The sequence below is a fragment of the Colletotrichum fructicola genome, assembly GCF_000319635.2.
Source record: "Colletotrichum fructicola Nara gc5 chromosome Unknown KSG_Nara_v1_contig08, whole genome shotgun sequence".
In the NCBI taxonomy this organism is placed as follows: domain Eukaryota; kingdom Fungi; phylum Ascomycota; class Sordariomycetes; order Glomerellales; family Glomerellaceae; genus Colletotrichum; species Colletotrichum fructicola.
Genome location: NW_027094058.1, coordinates 252,246 through 270,945, shown reverse-complemented (window position 1 = coordinate 270,945; position 18,700 = coordinate 252,246). Strand labels below are relative to the sequence as shown.

Genomic DNA, 18,700 nt, shown 5'->3' with positions numbered 1-18,700 from the left:
CATGACCTCGTCTAACACGATCCGCCGGCATACCTCTCCCCTGATATATGTCCTTGTTGACACCTCCCATCGCCCTCCGGCTGCCCTCCCATCTTTCTCTGCCTCCCCTACCTCCTTCTCCTTCTCCTTCTCCTCCACGACTGCCCTACTGCATATAACAACCGACCGGCTTGGCTGGCCGTCTCGCGCCGCACGCCCGCTCTCCTGGACGAAATCCCGCAACCGCCGCGGCATGCCCGCGTGGACCACCAACCGCACGTCCGGCACGTCGATACCTAACCCTAACGCGTTCGTCACCACGATGACGCCCCGATTGGCGCCGTCGCCCCTCCTCCACGCCTCCAACCTCGACGCCTTGTCCTCCGTGCTGTCGATGCTGCTGTGGAACGCCGCGCACCCCAACGCCTCGGCCATCCGCTCGACGCCCTCGATCGTGCTGCTGTACACCACCGCCTTGCCGCGTGGCTGCTGCCGCAACCAATCCCTGACCTCCTGGCAACCGCGCTCCTCGACGGCGCTCAACTCGCCGTCCTCACCCTCCCGACCTGACCCTAACCCTAACCCTGACTTTGCCCGGCGCCTGTGGCTTGCCGCACCACAACCACGACCACGACCCCCACCCCCTGACCCTAACGCAACAACGACAACCCCGTACTCGATATTCCTCCGCGTCGTCGCCTCGCGGAACACCCGCACCCGCTCCGGCCGGATCCCCGTCACGGCGAAAAACTCCCGCTCCTCCGCCGGCGGCAACGTCGCCGTCAAACACACCAACTGCGCCCCGAACTCCTGCACCGTCCGCCCCAACGCCCGCAACGCCGGCCGGAACCCCCTCGACCCGTCCAACACGACGTGGCACTCGTCCAACACCACCCGGTCCAACTTGCTGCCGCCGCTGCAACTGCCCGCCGGCGTTGGCTAACTGCAACCGCGTGAACCGCCGCCGCCGCTGCCCCTCGAACTCCTCGTCCGCCGCCGTCGTCGCCGTCCGCCGCCGCTTGGTGGGTGCCCCGCCGCCCCGGTCCTCCGCCCCGAACCCCAGCAACCGGTGCCACTGCCGGCTGACGGCCCGGAACCTGTCCCGCAACGCCGCCGTGCCGAACGGTGCCTCCTGGTACAACCGCCCGTATATCATCCCCGCCACGTGCGTGCCGTGCCCTGCCTGCAAATCCAATGCGCTGTCCTCGACCCCCACGTCGTCGTCGTCGTTGTCGTTGTTGTCGTTGTTTTTGTCGTCTGCCCGCCCGAACGCCTCGTTCAAATACCGGTTGGCGATGGCGACGGCCATCTGCCGCCACCCGCTGATGTTGATCTTGCTGCCGATCAACCGCTCGCTGTGCTGCTGCATGATCCGCCTTGCCTTGTCTGACGTCCACAACCGTTCGTCCGTCCACGGGGCCCGGCTGGGGGTGGCGGGGGTGCTCTCGTCTGTGATGGTGTTATCACGGGCGTCGTCGTCCTCGGTGTTGTTACGGGCGTCGTCGTCGCTTGCTGCCCTGCCCCTTACAACCACGTCGTCCGCCCATAAAAATGCGCTCTTCCGGTCCGTCTGATGGATAATGCCTCCTACCTGCTGCCAAAACGGCAACACTAACTATAAATACCACACCAACAACTCACTGACCTCGCGCGGCAAATACCGGTGTATCACCTTGGCCGTCCCCGTCTGGCGGTAATTCTTGTGGTACGACGTGACAAAACACATCATGCTGTCGTGTGCGAACACGTTCCTGACCCCGCCGTTGGCCGTGTTGCTGTGTCTGATGCCTGCTAACTCGGGTGCCCGCGCCGGCTGCCCTGCCACCATGTGCATCAACATCCACAACCGCTCACGGAACGATTCCAACGCCTGTCTGTATGCCTGCACCGTTCTCTCGCGGTATGGGTGGTGACTATTGCTGCAGTTGGACGTGGCCTCCTCCTCCGCCTCTCCTGCTGCTGCTGCTGCTGCTGCTGCTGCCGCCGTCCCTCGCGTCGGGTCTAACCACGCCCGCCGCCGTGCCTCCGACTCTGCGATACGCCGTGCGATCCACCCCTTCCCCTTGCCCACCCACGCCTCGTTGCGGTCGTCGTGTAAAAACGAATACCCTGGCCGGTCCTGGCTGTGGTCGTCGTGCATGCTCTCCCACCTGATGGCGGGCAACGCTGCTGCCAACGCTGATCGGCCGCCATACCCATCGCCGTGCCCGTCCCTCTCGGTATCATTATCCCTATCCCCATGCCCATCCACCATCGCCAACTGCGCCAACAACGACCGCGCCTCCTGCGCTACCCCGTGGAACATCTCGGCCAACTCGCATACCCGCACCTGCACCCGTCGGAACGATATCCGGTCGCCGCTCCAATCCACCATCCCCGGCGCCACCGTGTTGAACCGGATGTGCATTCCGTACGTCCGCGCATCGTAAATCCAACTCATCACCCGGGGCTCGTCGTCGGGCCGCCCGGGCATCCGCGTCATGAACCGCCGCACCTTGTCGCGCACCAAATGGAACACGCTGCTGGCCTCTTCGTACGCCGCCTCGGCCCCTTTGGTCGCCGTCAACGCCGCCACCTCGTCCTGCCGCTCCAACCACGCCTGGTACACGACGAACATCTTGGCCACCTTGATCACGGCCGAATAATTCGTCGTGTACTCCGTCGCCTGGTGCCACCCGCCGTCCTCGCGGATGCCCAACACCGCCAACGCGCCGATCATCGCGCTCTCCTTCTGGCTCTGCTTGTACGGGTCCTCGATGATGGCGATGATGGCGTCCAAACACATCCTCTCGACCTCCTCCGCCTGCGCGGCCTGCCTGCTGCTGACGTCCGCCGCGACACGGCTGGTGAACGCATCCCACAACGACCCCTGACGTATGGTGAACCGATACGGCGGCCGCTCGCGCTCCGGCCACTCGTCCATGCGGAACCATATGCTCACCATCTTGCGCCAAACCTCCTTATACCGCTGCCACGTGTCGTCCTCCATGCGGTTATCGAACGGCCGCACTGGCTTCTGGCCGATCTCCTTCCGCTCCGCCTCGAACAACGCGTCATGCCCGACCTTATGCGGGGCTGCTGTTGCGCGTGCCTTGTCGGCGACGCTGTTGAACACGGCCCACATATTTCGTAACGTCTCCTCGCCGTCCTCGATCGGTTGCGTGGCCTCCTGCAACTGCGTCCTGTTCAACCCTTCCAAATCCCTCGTCCACCCGACGCGGTACAACCACCCGTTCGGCTCCAACTTTTCGTCTACTATACTAACCTCCTCGCGCGCGTCGGCCTCGAACCGCTTCTCTTGGTTCTCATGCAACGCGACAAACCACGCCGTGTCGTCCGTCCCCGGCCCCGATGGCTCGCTTTGAACGGCCACCCCTAACCCCCGCCCGACCTCGAACCATCCGCTCGCGGCCCGTGTTAAAAAAAAACGCTAGCATGGCACGCCTGTCGTCCACGGTAAATCTCTGACTGCCGTGGCTTTCTTGCGCACATTGCCCCCCTTCTGCCAATCATTCGCCCACCTGTGTTCTGCCCGGCAATGCTCCTGCATGTTTCGCACGCGGCGGCACACATAACGGCACGCGTGGCAACGCAAACCGTCCGCCCGGGGCGGTGCGATATGGGCAACTGGCTCGACCGTGGGGTCTGGGTATTGAAACGACTGTAAATCGGCCTGGCTGCGGATGATGCCGGGAATGTCGCCGACTAATCCGGCGACCCTGCTCCTGGCCTCGGCGGGGATTGACCGATGGTTATCCCGCAAATGCGCCGTGGCTTCGTTGGCTAATACGGCGTACTTACACAATGTGCATATCAAAATGGAATACTGCGTGTCGTGGACGAATGGCTCCATGTTTGGCTATATGTATTGGTTACTTTCTTCTATCCACTGTCCATAACTCATTCTTTTCCTTCTCTCTTTATAAACTCACCTTCCTGCCCCTTAATTCCATATACTTTCTCCTTGATCTACTTTCCTCCCTGCCTGCGTTCCATCGCTCGGTCGGGCTTTCTGGCCTGGCTGATAGTCCTGTTATGTGATTGGCTGGTTAATGCGGGGATCGGGACGACATCACAAAAATATCTACTACCCTATTTCCCTATTTCTGGACTCAAATGACGATACACAACACTGAAAACTGGGTTCCTATATTTGCACCGATTGCGGCTTCAATTGCATGCTACTTTTACCTATTTTACTACGGAAAATCTTAACGGCTTCCACCCTGCTGTGAACAACGGTTTCCGCCCCTACAGCACCTGTCAAACACCACAGGGGGCCTCCCAGCTGCTGCTGCCCGCCAAGCTGTTATTGCCTGTGTCCTCCCAACAGCCCTGTATGGAGCTGAGACCTGGTATGCAGGTTTAAGTAGACCAGCCAGGAACAGTGGCACTACTACCGCTAGCAGCAGTGCTACCAACCAGGTAGCTACTGTCAGTACAGGACAGAAGGGCCTGGTTAAGAGTGTTGGAAAGGTTATCACAGCAGCAGCAAGGGCTATCCTGCCTGTCTGGAGGACCACCCCAACCAGCAGCCTTCTCCGAGATGCTGGCCTGCCTACAGCAAAAGTAGCTCTTGAGGCAGCACGCTTATGCTTTGCCACGCGCCTACAGAAGGTTGACCAACAGCACCCCTTAGTCCCTAGGCTTTCACAGCTAGGACGGCAGCAAACAAGGTTACAAAGAACAGCAGCCCTCCTACCGAAATGCTCAAGGCCGTTGCTCCTACAGCCACAGCATCTCTCGGGATCACAAGACCCTACAGCTAGCCAGAGCAAGGAGAAGGCAGCTAAAGCGTTTCAGGACTGGGTTAAGACTGTGCCAGATTGTAAGGGGCTGGCCCCTAGGCTTGTTCAACGTAGAGGTGCCGTCGATTGACTATTCTAAGCTGAAGAAGGAAGAAAGGACTTTACAGGGATAGGCACCTAACAGCGGTGAAGCAGGCCGGGTTAGGCGGCGTACTGCGGCAGAATAGTGGGTCCAACGGAGCCGGATCTCGGTAACTGCTCCGGCGAAGCCGGAGATATCAATCCGGGCTCTAGCCCGTGACATCACCCCCCCGCTCCCCTCCGGCGGCGCGCCCGCGGCGCTAAGGCTGGGTCTCCATCGTGCTCCATCGCAGAGCCATAACGGCGTTCGTAAGCCTCCATTGCTTCTGTCCCCTGGAGCGTCTCGACAGGCTCCCAGGTCCTCTCTGTATATCCTTCCCACTTAACCAGAACTTCGCGGCGTCGCCCGCGCCCTCGACGCTTCCAGGTAGCAGCGTCGATACTCTCTACACTCCAGGTCTCTTCGCCTTCATCGTCTATAATTGGTGGCGGCTGCTCGTCATCTAACGTTTGACCAGGTAAGGGGTCGTTACCTGCGCGCTTCAGGATATCCACATGGAAGCGTGGGTATATGGCTGCTGGTACATCAAGCTCTACCACGTATGGTGAGATGACTTTCGTAACTGTGTACTTGTGGTGTAACCAATCCAGTTTCTTGCAAGGCCTAGGGGATCTGTAATGCCCCATGTGAAGCCAGACTTTGTCGCCTACTTCTAGTCTCTCTGTAGGCTGGCGCTTCCTATTAGCCAGCTCCTCGTAGCGTTGCTGTGTTGAGGCGAGGGTCGATTGGGCCATATCCATCACATCTTGAAGCCTTGTTACCAACTTGCGGGCTTGGCCCTCACGGGTGCCTTCAGAGCTTGCTGGGTCTGCTTCCTTGACCTTAATAGGCTCTGGGTTGTATCCATGCTCTAGGAAGAAGCTACTCATCCCAATAGCGCTATTATCGCGGCTACAAAGCGCTAGCTGAGCTGCTGGAAGGTTACATGCCCAGTCCTTCTGTGAGTAGGTGACGTAGTTACGTAGGTAGGCCTGGATCTCCTGGTTCATCCTCTCTGGGCCTCCATCAGTCTGCGGGTGGTATGCTACTGCGTGACGTCTTCCGTGCTCGTCTTCTTGCGATAGTACTCCCCCAAGAGCGAAGCCTGAGCAGTCAGCCTCAACGTAGGTTGTAAGCTCAGGGTCTAGTTGGTGTAAGACAGGCTTTGCTGCAAAGATCCTTTTTAGCTCTTGGAATGCTGCTTCTTGTTCCTCACCCCAGCAGAATGGGGCACCCTTCTTCGTAAGGGCTATAAGGGGCCCAGCGATGTTTGAGTACGCTGGGATAAAGATCCGGTAGTAGTTTGCAAATCCTAAAAAGCTCCGGACTCCTTTAACTGTCTTTGGCGCAGCCCATTCCTTAATTGCTCTTAATTTCTCAGGGTCGCAGGAGATGCCTATACCAGCTGTAACAATAAACCCAAGATACTTAACGGTCTTCACAGAAAACGCGCACTTATGCGGGTCCAGCCGGAGGCCAGCATCAGCTAACTTGCGGAGGACTAGCCGGACCTTCGCTTCGTGGTCCTTTTGTGACCCATTTGAGTAGATCAGTACGTCGTCCATATACGCCGTCGCAAAGTCGTCAAGGTATTCTCGAAGTACGCCATTAATATACCGCTGGAACGTGGCGGGGGCTCCTGTGAGGCCAAAGGGGACGACTAGCCACTCGAATAGTCCATATCTGGTCCGAAATGCTGTCTTATGCTCCTCCCCTTCTGCAATTCTAATCTTATGGAACGCTGCTACTACGTCCAGTTTCGTAAACCACCTTGCAGCGCTAATAGTCCGTAGTGTTTCCCGAATCAAGGGGAGGGGGTATCGGTCGCGCTTAGTGAGTTCGTTGAGGGCGCGGTAGTCAACACAAAAGCGTATCCCTCCTCCTGGTTTCCGTACGAACAGTACTGGGGCTGATGCTTCGGAGCTGCTAGCGCGGATGAAGCCCTTGTCTAGTAGGTCTCGCAGGGTCTTCCGGAGGACGAGGAGCTCTTCTCGTGACATCCCATAGAGCGGGCCCCATGGTAGTACAGCCTCGTTGCCCTTACTGTCCTGCTTGATAGGGATCTCGTGGTCGACCCCGGGGCGATGTGGTGGGAGGTTAGCAGCCTCATCGGGTTGGAATAGCTCGCGAAATTCAGCTAGAACAGCTGGCGGAAGGAGAGCCTTAAGGTCTGCTTTCTCTGTCTTCTTCGCGAGGGCTTTCTGTATGTCTGCCAGGCTAATAGCCCGCACTTCATATGCTGCAGTTTCTCCAGTTTGTCGTTGCGCCCTCTTGTAGAGCGTTGTAAAGGGGGCTCCTGGGAGGAGTCGAGCAGTTCTAATCTGGCGTATTCGTTCTGGCTCTTCCTCGCCTTTCAGTCGTAAGTCTACACCACCTCTCCTATGACGTATCTGTTGCGCAGAAGCGTCATATACGACGCAGTTCCGTTCCATCCACGGTTTCCCAAGGAAGAGGTCATCCCCAAGACCGCGGACAGTATACGCAAAGATCTTCTCATCATAGCCACATAGCTCTAGGTTAAAGACAACTACACCTGTCGCTTTCGTGGCGCCTGTAGCGTCGCTGAAGCTGCCTAGTATCCGCTCTGAGCGGTCTACTATTGGTAGGCGCAGCCTGCGGGCGAGGTCATGGTCGACAAGGGCGTATAGGTCGCACCCAGTGTCTACCAGGGCGTCTGCTTGAGTGCCCTTATGTATGCGGGCAGTGATCACTGCTGATTTGCTGCTCATGCGATGCTTGAACTGCTTCCATTCGATGATATCACTAGGCTTTGCCTCCAACGCCCGACTTTGCGTTGGAGTTACTCTTTTCCCGAGCTCTCTTCAGCCTCAGAGCTTCCCAGCTCCTCTGTGGCACTATCGTTGCTGCTCTCTTCTGACTTCTTGGCTTTCTTGACCTTCTTGATCTTCTTTGGCCCTGGACGCTTTGGCTTAGTGCACCGTGTAGCGATATGGCCGATGTTGTTACAGTTATAGCAACGCCGACTATCCTTCTGCGGTTGTTCACTACCCTCGGACTCAGACGAGGAGGAGTAGCGTCTGCGGCGCTGCGGTTCCGGAGCTCCCTTCTTGTTCCTCGCGCGGCTTACGCCAGTCATCACCACATCACCATCGTTGTCGTGGTGCCTGCTTGCTTCGGGGGCTCTAGGGTAGTACGAGCTGCTTCTGCGCGTTGTAGCTGGAAGCCTCTCCAGCCTTGCGGCTACGTCTTGTACCCGCATGAGCCATCCATGGTAGTTATCGACCGGAAGGTCGACAGTAACGAGGGCTCGTTGGAGCCGCGTACTAAGTGCTCCCTCGAGGAGGGTTATCTTCGCCTGGTCTGCCCAACTAGCCCCCCCAGCTTCTGACAATACTCTCTCGTATCGGGGAAGAAAGGAGGCGAGGGATTGGTCGTCCCGCTGACGGATCGTTCGCAGCGTAGCAGCTGCGCGGGAGGCAGCACTTGGGTCTTTGTACGTACGGTCCAAGTACCTCATGAACTCAGAGGGGTCTCGCTCGCCCCCGGGGCCTCCGGCGGCGTAGAAAGTAGCAACAACTTGCTGAGGGTCAACGTCGAGTCGTGAGTTGATATAGTACCAAACCTCGGCGTTACCCCCCATAAGTCCTGCATCTAGGGTTGTCTTATCGCGCATTTGCTGAGACCACGCTGGGTAGTCTTTGCGCCTTCCCGTGAACTTCGGGGGATTCGGTAGGGGCTTTCTCCGCCCTTCGGCTACCATTACTGTATCGTCACTCGGAGCCTGTATAGTCGTATCGGCTGTGGACGGGGTCGGTACGCTACTCGTAAGCGGCGTAGGGGTTGCTCTATCCGGTGACATAAGCCCATTCAGAGCTGTCAAGAGCTGCGTCATCTGGGCCGTCTGCTGGGCCATTTGGTCCTGAAGAGGACGTATGCTTGCGTTAACCGCTTCGTTGATCCGGCGGTCAATCTCGGCGTTCATCGCGTCGTTTGCGCTACCCTCTGGCGAATCCATCGTGTCGCTCTCGTGAGGTTTCGCGTAGCGTCTTCTATTGTTGAGCTTAGAATATGTAAGGGGCTGGCCCCTAGGCTTGTTCAACGTAGAGGTGCCGTCGATTGACTATTCTAAGCTGAAGAAGGAAGAAAGGACTTTACAGGGATAGGCACCTAACAGCGGTGAAGCAGGCCGGGTTAGGCGGCGTACTGCGGCAGAATAGTGGGTCCAACGGAGCCGGATCTCGGTAACTGCTCCGGCGAAGCCGGAGATATCAATCCGGGCTCTAGCCCGTGACACAGATAACCACACAATTATCTACTCAGACGGCTCTAAAGCCCCTGATGGGGCTACAGGGTTCGGCTTTGTCATCTACCGCGGCAATAAACGGATAGCCCAAGGGTGTGGCCGTCTCAGCATTGCAGAAGTATTCGATGGCGAGGCAGAGGGGGCGAGGGCAGGGCTCCAAAGGGCCCTCCTTACCTCCCAAGGCCAGCCTATACACATCTGTATTGATAACACCAGCGTCATCCAGGGGATACGCGGCAACATCCCGGACTCCTCACAAGCTGCCTTCTTAGAGATTCAGGCAGCAGCCAGGATACACAACATACAAACCCATTGGTCTCCAGGGCACCAAGGTATCAGAGGAAACGAGGAAGCAGATAACCTAGCTAAGGAGGGCACAACCCTGCCAGTCCCTAGGGGCCTACTGCCGACCCTATCAGGGATTAGGCGGCTTGCTAAAGAACCTAAACAACGCCAGCATAGGAAATGGTGGAAGCGAGAGGCAACCCCCCGGTATACCCAGCTAGGGCTTAAGGCCACCCTTGGCTGCCCTCCTGAATTAGCCCTACCAAGAGCTATCCTTCATCATCTCCTAGCAGCTCGATCAGGCCACGGGGACTTTGAACAGTATCATCAACGCTTTAACCACACAGAAGCACTACTCACCTGCTCCTGCGGAGAAGCTAAGGAGGTGGACCACCTGGTCTACTGCCGAAAGACGCTAGTGAGGAGGCAACGGTGGCCCACCCTTCACCCTTATAGTCGACGGGAGCCTCTAGGACCTATGGGTTCTCTAGAGCGTTACTTTAAGGGGCTAATCATCGACTCAGAAGGCTTCCAGGCTTTCATCAGCGTGACAGACTTCTTCCAGAAGATCTGCCCGCGGTACTGAGAGATAGGCTGTAGCCTACTCTCTAAGCAACAAACTACCACTACTAGGTAATAAGGTTATTACAACGGAACTAGGGCACCAGTGGGAACTAGGGAAGGATAGAACACATAGTAGCCTACGGGCAAGACTTGGAGGACGCTAAGAAGCGGCATGTGCTTAGAGTATACAGCTAGAATCTGCGGCCCTCCACGCCATATACCCTTCGGGAGGTCTGCCGCAAGGGCGTCTGCGCCCTTGCCGCCACGGCGTTAAATACCAAACAAACAAACAAACAACGGTTTCCGCCCTTGTCTCAACGGACCCACCTAATTCCATAGTGGGGCGTTCAATGGCTTCCGACGTCAGCCATCGCCCACGTAATGGGAGGGTTAGGGTTAGGGTTAGCTATTGTAACCCTGATGATAGTGTTGGTATGAAATGAATTACACTGAGTTATCTAACCTATACTATGCTAGCTTGCTGCCTTCAACAGCTACCCCTAACCCCCGCCCGACCTCGAACCACTGGCTCCCGGCGCGCGTTAGGAAAAACCGCTGACATAGCACCCCTGTTGTCCACGGTAAGACTCTAGCTACCTTGGCCTTCTCACGAACGTTACCCCCCTTTAGCCAATCATTCGCCCACCCATGCTCTGCCCGGCAATGCCTCTGCATGTTCGTCACGCGGCGGCACACGTAATTGCACTCGTGACAACGAAACCCTTCTAGTTGGGGCGGCGCAATATAGGCAATTAGCTCAACTGTGGCGTCTGTAAGGGTCTAGGACAAGGTCGGTGCCATTGGTCTAGCCTACTACTACGAGCATTCCAAGCTGGAGGAAAGAAGAACCATTCTGGGAAAGAGTGGTGCCCTTCTCATCTTTAAATACATGTGAGTCTTCTTCCAGAAGCTTCCATTGAGTAAGGGCCGACAAGGTTCTCATAACCTTCCACGATATTCTGTAACCTTCCAAAGTATTCCATAGCTGAGGGTCTAGCCGAAGCTTCATATCGGTCCATAGACCGTGACAGCGTCTGGGTATTGGAATGACTGTAACTCGGTTTGGCTGCGGACGATACCCTGTAGTGATTGCGCGCGGTCTGTGATCCCCTTTCTTTCGACTGCTTTAATGCCCCGGTGTTGGTTTCTGAGATGTGATAAGACCTCGTTGCCGATGACTGCATACCGACACTTTTTACAGATAGCAATCGAGAATTCAGCATTAAACACAAACGGTTCTATGGTGTCTTGCTTCTGGGGGTCTGCGTTAGTTGTGTCCTTGTTTCCCCCCTTGGTCCCCGGCTCTGGTTGGGGGCTTCCTGGGTTTATGCTGCCATGTTGGGGTTCCACGCTGCTGGTGTCCTCGCTTCCGCTATCGGGATCTGGCTCCGTCTGGGGATTACTGATATATGGGACACTATGTGTGGTGGTCTCCTTGGGCCCCGAAGTCGCAGTGAAGCGTATACGCTTATTTGGGTGATGACATCCGAGCGTAGGCGCTGCTAAGGCTATTGGCGACTCTTGTCGGTTGCGAGTAGTGCTCTGGCCATCATTTGCAGGCTTATGAGGTGTTGCGGCACTAGATACCTCACTTTGTGGTGGTGCACTCTCTATCTGCTGGGTTGTCGCGCATGTTGGGTGGTCGGGTGCTTCAAGCCTAAGGAAGCTATGCCACTGCCTAGAAACCCATCTAAATCTGTCCAGCAACGCCGGCTGGAGGCTGTCTGGGTATGCCCCGTCGAGTCCGTACGTGATGGCCCGCTGGAACGGGCGATGGCCGCTCTGCCAAGCGAACACCGACTCCACTGGGGCATCACGACTCCTGTCGTCATACTGGTCAAACAGAGTGTGTATCTGCTTCACATGCCGCTCGGTGATGGCGATCGATACCTGACGGTATATCTGAGTGTTGATCGGCTGCCCTGTGAACTGCGTTGTAGATCTCATGAGCTCCTTGGAAAGCTTGCCGGTCGACCATGGTGTGTCTGGGCATAAGTGAGACGCAAACAAGATGGAGGTCCCCGGCGTATCAGGCGCACAGAGGCATACTCTGGTAAGCATGCTTGTGAAGGGCCGGATATAGACGAGATAGAGGTAGAGAAGTCGTCCCACGGCAGTCGGGAGGAATCTCGCCACCTGGAACTCGTTGTTTGTCGTATGCCGTGTCTTGTGATGCCTTGTGATAAGAACGAGTGCTCCGGAATATATATAGACACCGCGCGGCGTAGATGTGCCGTTTTGGTATTGAACACTTGTCAGCTCGGATCCTCGCGCAGCCTGTCCCCCAGTGACGTGGATCAGAGCGAATAGTATGGACAGCAGCGCCTCACTATCGTTGATATAGCGCTGCACCCGGCGCACCACCCAACCATCCTTGGACAAGAGGCCATCAATCTTGGAGAGGCACGCTCGCTGCGAGAGGTCCAGGTAGGCGTCCTGAAGGCCGTTCGCCGGCTCCGAGACGAAGGAATAGCCCTGGTGTGTGTTAACCATCCGGTCCTTGGTCTTGGATAGATCAAAGACTGGGTGCCAGCCATACATCAACTGGTCGACGGCTGCAGCTACATTTTGGACCATGTTGTGCGCGAGAGTCCGGAACTGCTGCAGGGACAGCCGCCCGTTGTCCCAGGAGATCGTCTGGCCGTCGTCGCTCCAGTCGAAGCGGAAGCTGGGCCCGTCAGCAGTAGACAGTACCCGCCCATACGCACGGAGGCTCAGGAACTCGCCAAGTGGCGCTTGCGACCCCAGGCACATCGTCTCTCGGCGGACGCGGTTGAGTATGTCGAGCTGTCCGCTGCGGGGCCTTGCTGGATAGCTGACGTAGTCGTGGCTGGTCCGGGGGAGCAACACCTCGACGACGACTAAGCGGGCGCAGTAGATGAACGCCGACAGGCTCGCTGTGTAGTTTCCGGGGCGCCGGAACCCGGACCCGTCGGACGTGAGGCCGAGGACTCCGCCGAAGTAGACCAGGAGGGTTGACTTGGACTGGCCGTCCTCAAACTCCTCTGTCATGAGGAAGTACAGCAGGCGCAGCGTGAGATCCTCGAGTGCGGATGAGAAGTAGCCGCCCGCTGGACTCCAATCTGTAGACACCTGCTGAGTAAACCTGCTAAGCAAAGGGAGGGAGGAACACTAAAAGGAGACTGACCTGGAAATGGTGGGGGGCTGGCTGTTGCGTCGGTTGTCCAGCCGTCCTCGGTGGTATCTGTATGGCTGCTGGCATTCGCATCCTCATGGCCAAACCCATCAAAATCCTCCCAGCCTTCACTAACAAGGTCTTCAAAGTCACTCTCATCATCAGTCTCGGCCGCACTTCTGTCGCTCTCATCGTCACTGAGATCTCCACCAGCTGGGGAGTTGGACGCTCGATGAGACGGTATCCCCCGTGCCCTTGTCCTTGTTGTCGTGCGCAACATGCGGCGTTCGTCTGCATCTGTTGCCTCCCCGTGAGGCGAGACAGCGCCGGACCTGGTAGGGGTCGCATCATCGAGGCGTGAGGTGTTCCAGAGTTCGTCGGACCACAATGCGTCAAGCGCGCGTGACTGGGCGATGGTAAGGCTTCTCCGGCACTGTGACAGCCGCGTCCCTAGCGGAAGGCGCCATAGCCGTATGCAGAAGCACAGAAGCCTTTTCACCAGGCTGCGGTACTTATACGTGGTGGCCTGCCGGCCGACGAGCTCGAATGGCGCCTTATACGGGCGGTGAGGCTCCGTGCTGCGGAGCCAACAGCGCATGGAGACATCCATGGAACGTATCGTATCCTCGCAGCGGTTGAAGACGCCGTCGACGGCTGACACGATACGTCGTAGCCGGGCTTCGTCCTCTGGGGGGGCTCGCATGGGGCATGTCGTCTTCAACGTGCCGGCCGGCGTCCGGCAGCTCCGACATCTTCACGAGGAAGTCGCGGCGGGCGCCGTCGAACATGAGATCCCAGCCGGTGCGACGCATCCAGCCGGTCTGGAATGCAATATCGACAGGCCCCGTGGCAGAAGCGGTAGCACGGACACCGCCAGCAAGGTGGGCTCTTTCCGCATCGTGAGCCGCGGCGAGCAGAGCGTGCTGGGCGGCGGGCACATCGTCGGCATCAGGAGAGCCCGTCTCGCGGGGCGGCGTTGACCCCGCTGCGGTAGGCTGGGCTATCCAGAAACCCCGCGCACCATTCTGCGACCAGCTCTGTAGCAGGACGCCGCTGTGGATATGGTCCCGTTGCCAGCCGTCCGTCTTCCGCAAGCCCTTGATGCCGTGCGACTTTGCGATGTGGCGGCATATCAGGTCATCGCTCGCCGTCCGGTAGCTGCAGCGGCGGCAGGCGTGGCCACGGGTAACCGTCAGCGTTTCGTGCGGTGGGAGGCCGTCGGGACGGAGAGCAACGTCGTTTGGGTCTCCTAGATGTAGGGACTTCACTAACGCGCTCAGTCCACGGCGTTGTGGCTTGGGAACCTCATGCTTCTCGGCGAGGTGGCGGCTCACGCGCTCCCCGAACGGCTTTAAGGCGTAGCCGCAAGGCCGGCAGATAAGGACCGGCTCAGGCTCGTTTATATGTAGTTGCAAGGCTTCTAGGCGCCGGCGTTGCTTGTCCGTCAAGCTGTGCGGTGCCGTGGGCCTCGACGGCGGCGACGACGGAAGAGGAGATGGGAGAGTCATGTTCGCTAGGAACTGATTGAACCGTTCTTCTCCAAAGATAGAGGTGTGGGTAATATGAAACGGTTTTTCTCTTTTGACCCTGCTTTCTTCTTAATTGTTACTTCCCTACTAACTTTGTTCTTTTTTCTCTCTTGCTTACTTTTCTTCGTTTTCTTTCTCTCTCTATAGCAGAAGCTGTTGACCTACTACTCTTCGTTCCAGTTCACGAACCGTCAGTCAGGAGAAGAGGTTTCATTTCGGAACGCGTCGAGATTTCAATTGAAGGTGGAGACACCGAAGTCAATGCCGGCCAATCAGAGGCCCTAGGGAACGCGTCGAGATTTCCGAGTCGGGCAGGGGGGTGGCAAGCGGGGCTCGGGACGGGTCGGGCCAATGGGCGTACACGGACGGCCGTATCTCGACGCGTTCCGGCATGGAATAACTGAGTAGGTTTGCTCGTCATGAATTAGCCTTGAGGGCCATGTTAGACAATTCGGTGATACATACCTCTGTGAAACCGAGATTAGGGTCCGAACCCTTTTCAATGTCGCGTTTCGTGGGCTTGTGCTTCTTCCAGGGCTCTTCGCGCCAAGCCTTATGATCTAGAGGGAAGCCGGCCAGCTTATATTGCACGCCGCCGGCGACCGCCGAACCGTACTTTCTCTTATCAAAGTCCTTGTTCGGCGTTGACTTTCTGAGATCCCTGCTATTCAACGTCCTCCAAGAAACAATCTGTTCATACTTGATACCTCCTAGCGCCGCGAATTCGCGTTCCTCCTCGAAGTCGCTGTATTTGCCAAGGGTCCCGACGGTGTCAATCATGTTGGGGGTGGCTTAAATCTTGTACACGAAGGCATGAGGTTTCTTGTAAACGAATGTCGCTGCCACAGGATCGCTAGCACTAGTGGAAACGAACCCGTCATCGTCACGGCTCTGGATGTTGGGGGTTACCTTTCATATGACTGAAGAGGCTGGTGCTTGGGGGTTGAGAGTGGAAGCTTGTCTGGCCCTTCGGGAGAAATCCCCCAAGCCTTTTGATCTCCTTAGGGGGTCTTGTATCTCCACGATAGACGTATTTGACCGTTGTTGGGGCTCCATGGCAAAAGACGTACCATAGGTGGGTTTTTAGAAAGAAGAGAAGAACGGGGCGTTGTCCAAACATTCGAACGAATACAAACGTCTACGTTCAACCGAGTGGGGCGGGAGAAGATACACACTCGGTTGGAAAGGCAGCCGAGGGACGGGAGATGGAGAAGTCGAATGGCTGATAGGAGATGGATGGGAGATGGGAACAAGTCCTGTAGGGTTAGCGTGACGACCTTGGTTTGGGGTTTTACTCCTGTTTGCCCTGTTATGAGTCCTGGCAGGAGAAAGCCCACCCACCCTTAATCCCTGAATGAATGCGTTTGATCCTGGTGATGTTTTACTCGGTCTTTTTTTCTTTTTTCCCCCCAGCTACTGCCCCTTTGCTTTTTCTTCTTGAGCCCGGAACGTTTGCCTTCAAGCACTTTCCCAAGCTGGTTTATATCCAGGATAAAAGCTTTTCCCCATCAACTCTCGTTGGTCCTGGTCTCCTAAAGATACTCTATTAGTAATACTCTATTAGTAAAAAGGCTGATAAGGAGAGCTTACAGGCCGTGCATCGTTGTAGTAAGCCGAGCTTAGCTCGATATGGCGGTGTCGACATAGCGTTGTCGCCGAACGGACCACCAGCCTTTTTTTGTTTTTTTTCTCTCGGTAATACCGTTCTTACTAGGCGGGATGATGCAGCTGTCAATATGAGTTACTACATGCGTGGCATGACTGGAAGACATCAACTAGACAGAGAGGTAAGCCTATTTTATAGTCCAATAGGGTTGACTTGTAGGCTATGGCCGGGTAGGGACGGACTTGGACTGTTAGTAGAGGCGGAGATGCTGTTAATGAGCTTTATCCGTCGACTCGTCGCGGAACCTACGACTGTCACTACAGCAACATACAGTGTGCATTGTAGCAATAGTATTAGCTCTGATTTTAACGATCTATCTACTTTTCCCCTCCTAACCTGCTCTCAGTTTCGCCTTGTTCGCACTTTATAGTTCACCGCTTTTGGCCGTGGAACTAAACAGCCTCTCACACATATCCTGGTATCAGGTTAGCGTTCCTCATGGACCGCCAAACAGTTTACGGTCGCCGGACGGCTAGCTATCTTATCCCGCGGTCCCAACTGTCGCCCTTCCTTCATCTGATAACCCGGCTGCTGAGTATCTCGGTTGAGGAGCTCACGCTCGTTACATGCCGTGGTTTCGGCCACTAATCCAATGACCTAGCGCGACTACTGCCGACCTGGAATTTGTTGTCTATTGTCTTGGCGGATGTTCTGCGGAGCATCCTCGCTGGTTTCTTAATGCTCGCCCCCCTAGGTGTGGGTCGCGTGGAGGGGCTTGAGGCACGGGGCACGATGCTGATTTGCTTATGCGTGAACGTTGGAAACGGCCGTGGCAATTTTATGTCGACTTTCTTGCCGGGCTTCCGTGGCACGACGATCTCTTCGTTCGCCATAAACTGCTTGCACCCCCATGTTAGACGGCCCTCTTGGTTAACGACTTCGCCGCCACCGCAGGGGTTTTGAGCTGTTTAATAGGCTTATTAGCATGACGCCGACTATGAAACATACACTAGGACAGGTAAAAACTCACGGCCCGCGACGCCTGTCCGGCCCCCTTTACCATAGGCCACGATGCGGATGGAGTGTGGGTGATTGTTAGCTTGCTGCGAGGTATCGCTGTCCAAGTAGTACTTAGGAGGTGTTAGTCGAAGGAGTCGGTTATTAGCGCCTTGATCCATGGGAAGGACCCGGTAGCAGAAGGAGCAGGACCTACCTGGTGAAGAGCGAAAATCTCCGCACAGCCGGCCTCGGTTCGATGCTTCTGGTTAACTGGGACATTCTTCTGGCGTTGTAGTCTGGCTTGGCACCGGTTAAGGGCAGCGACGACTCGTGGTTTGGGATGCTGGGGGCCGTAGCCGTACAGAGAAGGGCCGTCTCCCTTCTGGCTGGACGAGATGAAGATGTTGTTTTTGACGGCCATAACAGCTATCATGGCGGGCTGATCCTGTGCCCTGATGTGATCAACATTAAACTTGGCCTGCATTTGGGTATAAGCTAGGTCAGCAAGCCCATAGAGTTGGTCGTCGTTGAAAAGTGTTGTAGTGTCTCTAGTGAAGGTGAGCTTAGAGGAGTAGAGGATATGCTGCTCTTTGTCCCGGGCACGTTTGTCAAGTTTGAGGTTGAGATCCTGAGCTGCGATACTTTGGAAGAGAGTGAAGAGCACAAGGAGACCAGACAGCCTGGCCACCCAGCCCTGAGATGCAGAAGACGACATTTGAAAAGACAACTAGTCGGAGATAGTAGTTCGACAAATGCGACGTACGGCTTGCTGGGGGACGGATGGTTTAGTAGTAACAGGCCAACAGACGGCGGGGGGGGGAACGGGCTGCAATAGGTGACTCTGTCTTCGGTCAAAGAGCCTCCTAACTCTCTCAATGGCTGTACCCCTCATAATGACAGGTTCACACGCGGGAGAGGACGTAGAGAGATACAAATAGTATGGGTAATAATAGACGGACAGACCGGTCGCACTCATCGTTGGCCTGTGATCATGGGTGCTCCCTTCTGACACTTTTTGCTCTGCGCCGGTCGAGGCACGCGCTCGGCTGCGGTCAACCTTTTTGTAGACCTCAATTGCGTCAAGATGGGTCTACCCAGCTCTCCTGGCTCGGAGAGTCCACATTGCTCTATAGGTGTGGATGCTACGGGAACAGCGATACATGACACAGCTTAATGGTCCAGGCGCTTAGACCCGCTGGAGAAGGCTGGTTCGGACTAGCGGTCTATGCCCCATACTTAATTTAATTATCTACCTTACCGGCATTGAGTCGACGGGAATCGCCGAGGTCGAACATGGCAGGCACGCACGACTTCACAAGTTCTCTCAGCCTGCGGTGGCTTGTAGATCGCTTTTAGCAGGCCAGGCGCGGACTGGAGGTAGACGCGCAAGAGAACGAGGTTACTAACGAGACCTCTGTTGAAACTGAGTTGTTATCTTGTTGACACCCAGACGAATATTTATCAATCTA

General features: G+C 56.4%; 5 protein-coding genes across 5 annotated transcripts; 1 reads left to right on the top strand and 4 right to left on the bottom strand.

Moving 5' to 3' along the window:
* Nucleotides 1–232: 232 nt before the first annotated feature.
* On the top strand, nt 233–922 carry CGGC5_v013087 (uncharacterized protein; the record flags this gene model as incomplete). Its single annotated transcript, XM_066152849.1, has 1 exon — nt 233–922. One exon carries the CDS (start codon nt 233–235, stop codon nt 920–922), a length of 690 nt encoding a protein of 229 aa, XP_066007664.1.
* A 209-nt stretch (nt 923–1,131) lies between these two features.
* CGGC5_v013086 (uncharacterized protein) lies at nt 1,132–3,832 on the bottom strand (the record flags this gene model as incomplete). The annotated part of the gene is made up of 4 exons (XM_066152848.1): nt 1,132–1,158; nt 1,196–1,573; nt 1,625–3,354; nt 3,781–3,832. The coding sequence occupies 4 exons, from the start codon at nt 3,830–3,832 to the stop codon at nt 1,132–1,134; spliced, it is 2,187 nt and encodes a 728-aa protein (XP_066007743.1).
* Nucleotides 3,833–5,030: 1,198 nt separating this feature from the next.
* Nucleotides 5,031–8,824, bottom strand: CGGC5_v013085 (Transposon Tf2-6 polyprotein; the record flags this gene model as incomplete). The annotated part of the gene is made up of 3 exons (XM_066152847.1): nt 5,031–5,284; nt 5,342–7,611; nt 7,653–8,824. The coding sequence occupies 3 exons, from the start codon at nt 8,822–8,824 to the stop codon at nt 5,031–5,033; spliced, it is 3,696 nt and encodes a 1,231-aa protein (XP_066007776.1).
* A 2,950-nt stretch (nt 8,825–11,774) lies between these two features.
* Nucleotides 11,775–15,406, bottom strand: eltA-0 (Heat-labile enterotoxin A chain; the record flags this gene model as incomplete). The annotated part of the gene is made up of 6 exons (XM_066152846.1): nt 11,775–11,783; nt 11,852–13,044; nt 13,110–13,675; nt 13,764–14,691; nt 14,745–14,787; nt 15,092–15,406. 6 exons carry the CDS (start codon nt 15,404–15,406, stop codon nt 11,775–11,777), a joined length of 3,054 nt encoding a protein of 1,017 aa, XP_066007665.1.
* A 1,470-nt stretch (nt 15,407–16,876) lies between these two features.
* On the bottom strand, nt 16,877–17,946 carry CGGC5_v013083 (uncharacterized protein; the record flags this gene model as incomplete). Its single annotated transcript, XM_032028148.1, has 3 exons — nt 16,877–17,196; nt 17,263–17,362; nt 17,446–17,946. 3 exons carry the CDS (start codon nt 17,944–17,946, stop codon nt 16,877–16,879), a joined length of 921 nt encoding a protein of 306 aa, XP_031875542.1.
* Between the last annotated feature and the right edge of the window lie 754 nt (nt 17,947–18,700).